An 8,364-nucleotide genomic window follows, 5' to 3' on the forward strand; every position below is an offset into this window, starting at 1 on the left:
ATGACGTCGCAGTTGTTCCGTCTGGTGAACAGAATGGCCGGGAAGCTGATTTTAATGTTAAATGCAACAAAATGTGTGCAATTTATAATTTAATCTTGTTTACAAATGGAAAGGAAATATAACGTAAATATAAGAAATGAAACATTTTTCGGTGTTCATGCGAAATAAACGCTAGAATAGGATCGGCAAATTAAACATGTATCGTTAGCCCGATTCATGGATTTTCCGTTCCTATTCTGACGTTCATTTCGTATGAACACCAAAAAAAATTATTTCATTTCTTAAATGTATAACACCACTAACGTAGTAACATTTTCTTAAAGTCATTAAACAGACATAGAATAAGCAATAGTTTGTAAATTTGATATCTTCCACTCGTGAAAATATTGCATCTAGCACCTCCACTAGGACAAATATATTTTAATCTTACACTGAAACAAACAAAAAATATTTCCTATATCTACATTCAATTCACATTTTAAGGTTTTAGAATCTTTGAATGACCTCAACACGATCGGACTACTGGCTACAAATATTTCCGTTTTTAATACTTATGAAATAAGTACTTTATAGTGTAAACTATTTCATTATAGTGCCATATTATTATGATAAAGGGCGCCATGTTTGTAATAACTGAAGTATAAATATATGAACATCCCTTATTTGCCAAGCTGAACAATATTTTCCGCACCTGTTGCATAGAGCTGCCAAAAAATGTTTATCAATACCCTGGAACTTATATAAAGATATAGTATCTAAGATTTCCCGACAGGGCCAACTAAAATGAGTGGAGGTTAAAACATTAGACACAAGAGTTGTCGGAGGACAGCAACGCTCGACTATTCAACAGCCTTGTTAATGAATATTAAAGTCGAAAAAGGGGCATAATTTTGTAAAATTGCAAATCAGGGTTATGGAACCTGTACAATGCATATCAGCTCATGATAATGGACAATTATGTCAAGTTTCAATCCATTTCCATCAGTGGGTACTGAGATACCAGCTTACATACAAAAACTTAACCAAAAACTGCTAAGTCAGAAAAGGGGCATAATTTTGTAAATATGTAAAGTAGAGCTATGGAACTTGTGCACTCCATGTCAAATCATGACAGTGAACAAGTGTGTGAAGTTTCAATCCATTCCCATAAGTGGGTACTGAGATACCAGTTTACATATAAAACCTTAACCAAAAATTTCAAAATAGGGCCATAATTTTGTAAAAATTCAAAAAGAGTTATGGAACCTGTGCAATGTAAGTCAGTTTATCACAGTAAATAAGTGTGAGAAGTTTCAATCCATTCCCACAAGTGGTTACTGAGATACAAGCTTACATATAAAACCTTAACCAAATCGGGACGCCGACGCCGACGTATGGGTGAGTCCAATAGCACTACCTATTCTTTGAATAGTCAAGCTAAAAATGAATTTGGCAGTGGTGATAGCAAAACCGTAAATGTATACTACAGAAATAAAATAGTCAGTCACCGTAAAGGTTGTCGCTAATTCATTTCTTTCTTTGTTATACAATTGATCGAATTAAATCAAACTGTACCAGATATATAACTGCTCAGTGTAATAGCTGTTTTCAAGAAATGATCAGTTCCTTTATGCAGGTTTCTAAATACACTATTTATTTAGCTGAACAAATACTGAAAAAATATACATTTGACTGTAGGTTCTAAGATATTATTCAGCTCCCTTCTCACCTATAAATATCACGTTTCTTTGAGTGGGAAATATTGTCAACATGAAAAATACTGTCAACTGAGGGGGACGGGGCTGATAGTTCTTCTCCAAATGCAGACATTGAAAGAATATTTTACATATTAAGAAACCACTACGGAAAAAGTAGTCTAGTTACAGTCTATTTAAGACATGTGCATCAATAACTGAACCTCTCTGTATTAAAAACAAATTCTGCAAATCCTACAAAAACCCCGGTATACTACCAACGCGTTGACAGTAAAATAGACCAATATAAGGGCAGAATTTTTAAGAATATATATCATTTGTTATACGAGGTATTTGCATTGGCAATAAAAATGAGGTTTAATAAATATATAGTCAGCTCCAAAATGATTATGATATTATGTAAATGATTTTTGTTACTTGTTAATGTCTACAATTCAGCAGCGGACTGATAAGTTTTTCAGATAATAATCCTTACCTTGCTAAATTGTCCATCTTTCAATTTGGACAATACCATTAACTGTTATAACTTAAATGAGGTGCTAACCAAAAAGATACTGACTGAATTGCGAACAGTGCAGATCATGATATACACTGTTCGCAAAGGCAAAATCAATCGTGTCCAGCATGATAAGGGTTAAAATGCTATAACATATATGTGATAGCTGACAGTGACTCCACAAGCAAATATTGTCTCTTTTAATTCTGAACAGTGTAAGAATTGCAGATTCAAAGACTTTCTCAATGTTATATTACATTTGCTCGGGAGAACCTGACAGTGAAGATGCATTTCTTTCTCTTTCCAACAATGTTTATAGTTATAATGGCTACCATAGGGCAGTCATGTTGGATGGTAGCTGCAAATGAACCAGTATGTTCAAGATTTGACTATGAGGAAAAATTATTAGAAAAAAATGGTTAGATCGGAGATAAAAGTTGAACAAATGGTAGAAGAGATGAAGAAAACAAAAGAAAGAGTGGCGACCATAGCGACAGACATTCAGCAAAGAGTTGAAAACGTGGAAAGTAATTCCATTCGATTGCAAGGACTTATTAATGAGACTTTGACAAGGTTCGGCGAGGATATATCGGAAGAGAAGAACAAACTAACAGCACTTTTTAACAAGGCTTTGACAAGGTTCACTGAGGATATAGCAGAGGAAAAGAACAAACTGACATCACTAGCAGAGAGTAACTATATTATAGATTTATTACATACTCATTTAAAAACTCCGTAAACTTTCAATAGAACCTGAAACGTTAATAGTTTTCCATATTGACGTTCAAATTTCATATCGGGTGTGTGACGTCATTTGTGACGCCAGTTACATGTATGCCGTCGCCTTTTAAAGTTCTTTAATGGCGATATTTTAAATTTCACTCAGGCTTTATAACAAATTTGAATCATTTATGTAATAATTTTAAGTGTAAATGCGTATGTAATAAAACGATTATTAGGTTTGCATCGAGAAATATGCACTCGTTCTTTCGCGGAATAATATTGAACTCCTAAAGTCACGCAATATTTCCTCTGCAGAACTCATGCATATTTTTCGATACAAATCTAATAACCTATAAATATAGAACAGGTTTATTACCTTAAAAAAATACCTATATATTCCAATGTAACTTAATTTTATATTTGATACAAAATAAGAATATATTAATACTAATATAAGAAATAGGATAAAGAACATTTTTAAGAAAGTAAGTGAAGAGGATATGCTTTAGAAATAATGCATTCAAATGATATGGTTTTTCACTTATGACGTGGGCTGGCTCTACAACTGTCATGTTATATGGATTACACTGAACGGCTTTGAAAATGCACAGTTTTTGAGAGTGTGCCAAAGCTTATTGGGTGTATTTAAAATAAAATTTTTGATATCAATATATACAATTTCTAATGTTAAATTATAAAAACATTCATGTGTGAAGATAAATTGCCTGATTTACTGAGAAAGTCACGTTTCTCGATTTGCGGTGAATGCTTTGTGATACCTGAAGTAAACATTATGAAAACTACTTTTCATACAACTGCCGGATAAAAAAAATCATTTCACAGATAATTTTTAAACGGCGGCATTTCTCTAAATCAAGACACAATTAGAAAGAAATGACAAGGTGTTTCATTCAAATGGTCTGGTTATGTATACATTTTACATGTTTAAAACGGTACAATAAGTTATTTTTCTAGGAAATCGTTTAAACATTCCTGTAAATAAAGCCCCTTTCACAAAACGGTTATAACAAAACAGATTCCGTGACAGCTCTTTGATTCACATCTAAAATTCAAAGTTATAAATGATGTTCACTGAAGTATTTGTGTAACTGCTCCAATTAAAATAAATAATTCCCATGTTTACCTTCTTTTTCAGAATAATGGAAAATTAAAACAATAAAGGAATTAAGAACTGAAATGATAACTTAACTTTTAACAACTTCTTTATTTTCTGAAATGAAATGGTCAACTGTTGTATGTATTTTCAAAGAATACAAAGATTTTACAACGACCTTTGAACGACAGTTGAACAAACAACCGCAGAAAAATCATAAATGTCTTTTTTTCTGAACTAACAAGTTGCATATGCTATTTCAAACATACATTGAAAAAAATATATCGTATACACTTTGGAAGAATCAATTATTCTTAACTTATATATTCGTCTATATATAATCTTACAGCAAATTACAATTTCACAGTTTTACATATTATTAAATTGAATGCTATATATTAGATATATTTCATATTTATAATCCAGCGTTGTATTTATTTTTAGAAATGACACCAGTTCCTGTCGTGGCATTCAACGCTCGTAGCTCATTTACTGTCTCGGTGAGCAGTGGTGGAACTGTCGTTTTTGATACCGTCTTAATGAACGAAGGAGAAGGTTACGACAGGGCTACAGGTATATTCACCGCACCACATAACGGACTTTATTACTTCGCGGCTCATGTATGTAATGAAGGTAACAATGCAGTACGATACGCAATAGTAGTCGATAATAATCAGATAACATCTAGCACACAGTACGATATTAATAGTGTGTACAGCTGTAGCTCTGTAAACGCCGTCGTGATGATGAAGTCTGCAGACCGTGCGTGGATCAAATGTACGTCTGGTTCTAAATTTTACCACGACATTTACAGATGGAATTCATTCATTGGATCACTTTTAAACAGATAAATCGAAGATCTTTGGTCAAAGAAGTGTGGTTATGGTGCTTTCTTTGTATCAGATTGATTGAACTCCCGCTGAAATGGCATTGGCCTACCATAGTGTATTTTGAAAAGAATCAATCTTTTAAAGTATAGAAGCATGTACAGGTTGTGTTTATACTAGATGCTGAGCTTCTACAGACTTTTGAAGGATAGTTACAAATGCAATTTATTCATGGATGCTTTACTGAACAGACAAACGCTAAAGCCAAAGAACTATCCTTTGAGTCATGGGAATTTATATACGGGTTGTTAAAAATGATGTAGCATTCCTCATCCTTGTAGTTGAAGCAAAATAACGCCCTTATGTTTATCAAACGCTTTGACCAAATGTTACATTTCAGTAAATGAATATTGTTATTGTGCTAGGATTTATAAAAAGTGCAAATGGCGATTCGTTGTCACGTGATAGATCTAGTACATTAATTGCCATTAAGAGGTACGAATATACTGTTACATGAGCGAAAATATGAACACCAATATTGGATGAAAGTCCTTGCTTTTTTAGGGGATAAAACCTTTTGGTGAAAATGTTATGCAGCCCTGTTAAAAAGATATTTCTGATATATATATATATATATATCTCTCTCTCTCTCTCTCTCTCTCTCTCTCTCTCTCTCTCTCTCTCTCTCTCCAGGAAGTCTATCAACCGTAGTTTAAATGTTGAAAAGTTAGTCTTTATTTGTCATAGCGTATTTATTTATGTATAGACAAAGAAGATTTTTAAGAGTTTTGTTAATGGTAGGATCACTTATATTAAGAATGAAACTTTTTTATTTCATCTTTCGTAATAATTGATGCATGATGGAATTTGTGTATTTTAGATATTCCGCTTTTGCAATATAATGAAGCTGTTTCAGTTTTTAAAAGGCATACGTGAAACCTGTTTAAACATGTTTTACAATATTTGCTTTAGTTTTTGTAATTATGACAGTGTGCAGCATGAGTAAAAACTTTATGCACTAACTAGTTTGAATTTAATGTCACACTGAAAAAGTTGTAGAAATTAAAAGGTAAGGGTAAATTTCCCGGAAGTACAGAGCGCTCTGAATACAGCCATAGAGCCATCGGTCATGTGGTGACGTTCCAGCTTTTGATAGTGGAGCAAAACCCGGGTGCCCCTCCCTGCATTATTTCATCACTTGACCTTTTGTGATAGTATCACTACACTGAACTAGAAACTATTAAATACTTACCAATTCTGCATTTAAAACTGCTATAATATTCAATCTATTTAAAGTTAATTCTCTGAAAGACCAAAAAAGGAGGGGACGTAAACTAATAGTCACAGAATTACTTCATATTTACACCCTTTTTAGCATTCAAGCCATATATGAAGATATTAGGGCGAAAAGAAATGAATCAGATCTGGTTACCACGGTAATTGGAATATTCTCCTTTTTGCGAAAAATTGCCATTTCTGAGGGTAAAATTTTACTAAAATATGACAATTTTCTTCACATGGTCTTAACGTCTGAAATAGAGCATTGATTTTCGCATTGCCTGAGATATATACCTTTTGTAAATATTTTAAACAAATTTTTGTAGCTTTAGAAGCAACAATTTTATAAATGGCCCCTTCGAAATTTTACATAATCAATTAAATTTGATCTGTATGTATACTTTTGATATAATATCTTACAGAAAAATGTGCACGCATCTGAATATAATACTTGTATGGATTCAGCAGGGCAATGATATTCATTTTTATTTCATGGGGAAGATAATTTATACAGACGTTTCTGAACATTTATTTCAATCAGCCAACAATAGAACATTAAAATTTCACAACAGATTGCAGACATCATTACTGGTGATCATATTTGTACGTTTCCATTTTAACGTGTATTTTACTCATTTAGAAAAAACTATTGTATATGTTCATATGTGTTTATGTATATGTAAATGATAATGCTATTCTAAATATTAGGCTTAGGTCTAATTCATAACTGTTACCATTTATTTGTGCAGCAGCTTTTTTAATATAATAAATTACTGTAGCGCATTGTGTTAGTTCATGTCCTATTCAAATTGACAGAAAATGTGACAGAAATACCGTTAATTTATACATATGTCTGGATGTTTTATGTTATATTCATATACCTGCAGTTTACGCCCTCATGTACTGATGCAAACAAAACGAAATATCATGTTAATTATCAGACAAAAATTAAAAAACAGGCACCATATCCGAAAGGTGATTAAACAATACCCAAAGTTATAAAAGCGGGAGTATTGGAACCATCCAAGCCGAAATGTTCAGGCTGAAAAAAAATAAACAGTATACTAACACAACATTAATGTCGTACGGAACTATCTGAAGAGATCGAAATGTAACAGCTCTGATCGAAGGTACGGGGAGACTTTTTACGGCCGCCACACGACACAAACAACGCTGCTGTGATAGTAAAATAGAAAAAGTGGAAAAACACAGGTCACCCGACACGACATGAACGAAAATGTCGCAGGCTTGGTTTGATTGAATATGTTCATGGACCGTTAAGTAAATAACTACTTAATTTTTCATATAGGCCGAAGATTCACAATTGTCGGTCGGTAGAGCATTTGCTTTCCGATCAATAATTAGAGAATTCTCTGTCTCTCTGTAATCAAGCTTCAGAAAAATATTGTCAGTCAGTTAATGACCCCGTTTTAGTGTCAATATTTCATAGTCCAGATTATGGAACTCGAGACTGAAAACCGGCTATCCGTTCAAATGCTTAGGCCTAAAGTCGTCGAACTTCATAGGACGATCCCCTGTGGTCAGTAGTATGACTACGTTGTTTTGGGGGCCAGTATGTCAATGGTCAAGTTACAGTGATCTTAAGACTGGAAATGCTTACTGCTCAGTAACGATGGAATACTTTAGCCTATGTAAAAAGCTTTTTCTGACAAGTTTTCTGACTGGTAAGAGGAAGCTCCCTACTGTTTATGGGGTCTGTAGGTCAAAGTCGCACTGATATTCATACTGAAAATATTTCTTATTTATTGACTTGCGAACGCTCCGACACACAGAAAGCAAACTACAGAGTTCTGCTTAAACAGATACTAGGGGACATGAGGGGTGTACAATATCCATTTCCACTCACGAACAAACCCAGCAAAAACGAGTCTGCTTTATTTTACTTGGTTGCATTCTAAGCTTCCAAAGAATCTTGTTATAGATTATATTTCTAATGATAATTGTTGTTAGTAGACGAGCAGGTTACTCCTATTGTTTTGGAGTCACTATGTCGAAGGTCACGGTCATTCTTATTTCGGAACCGAAAATAGAGCAGATCATTTGGGCATACGTGTTTTAAAAGAATCTCTTGTTTTTATGTAAATGATCTCCTTCATAGACGATTCGCGAGCAGCATTCTGTATTGTAAGTATAAGATCATTTGGTTGCCAGAGATGACATAGGATCCCTATTTTGTTATTTGTTTAAATGACCTTTTGAACTCATAAAGGA

General features: G+C 33.4%; 1 protein-coding gene across 1 annotated transcript; it reads left to right on the forward strand.

Annotated features, from left to right (window-relative positions):
* Positions 1-2,433: 2,433 nt before the first annotated feature.
* Positions 2,434-6,915, forward strand: LOC128557206 (C1q-related factor-like). Its single transcript, XM_053544252.1, has 2 exons — positions 2,434-2,882; positions 4,472-6,915. Exons 1-2 carry the CDS (start codon positions 2,606-2,608, stop codon positions 4,876-4,878), a joined length of 684 nt encoding a protein of 227 aa, XP_053400227.1. The 5' UTR covers positions 2,434-2,605; the 3' UTR covers positions 4,879-6,915.
* The last annotated feature ends 1,449 nt before the right edge of the window (positions 6,916-8,364 follow it).

Source organism: Mercenaria mercenaria, chromosome 5 (genome assembly GCF_021730395.1).
Source record: "Mercenaria mercenaria strain notata chromosome 5, MADL_Memer_1, whole genome shotgun sequence".
Taxonomy (NCBI): Eukaryota; Metazoa; Mollusca; class Bivalvia; order Venerida; family Veneridae; genus Mercenaria; species Mercenaria mercenaria.

Bases quoted from the DNA above. Each gene is read 5' to 3' on its own strand.
- LOC128557206 (XM_053544252.1), top strand. From the start codon at position 2,606: ATGGTTAGATCGGAGATAAAAGTTGAACAAATGGTAGAAGAGATGAAG. The intron at 2,883-4,471 runs GTAACTATATTA...ATTTATTTTTAG, and splicing joins ACTGACATCACTAGCAGAGA to AAATGACACCAGTTCCTGTC.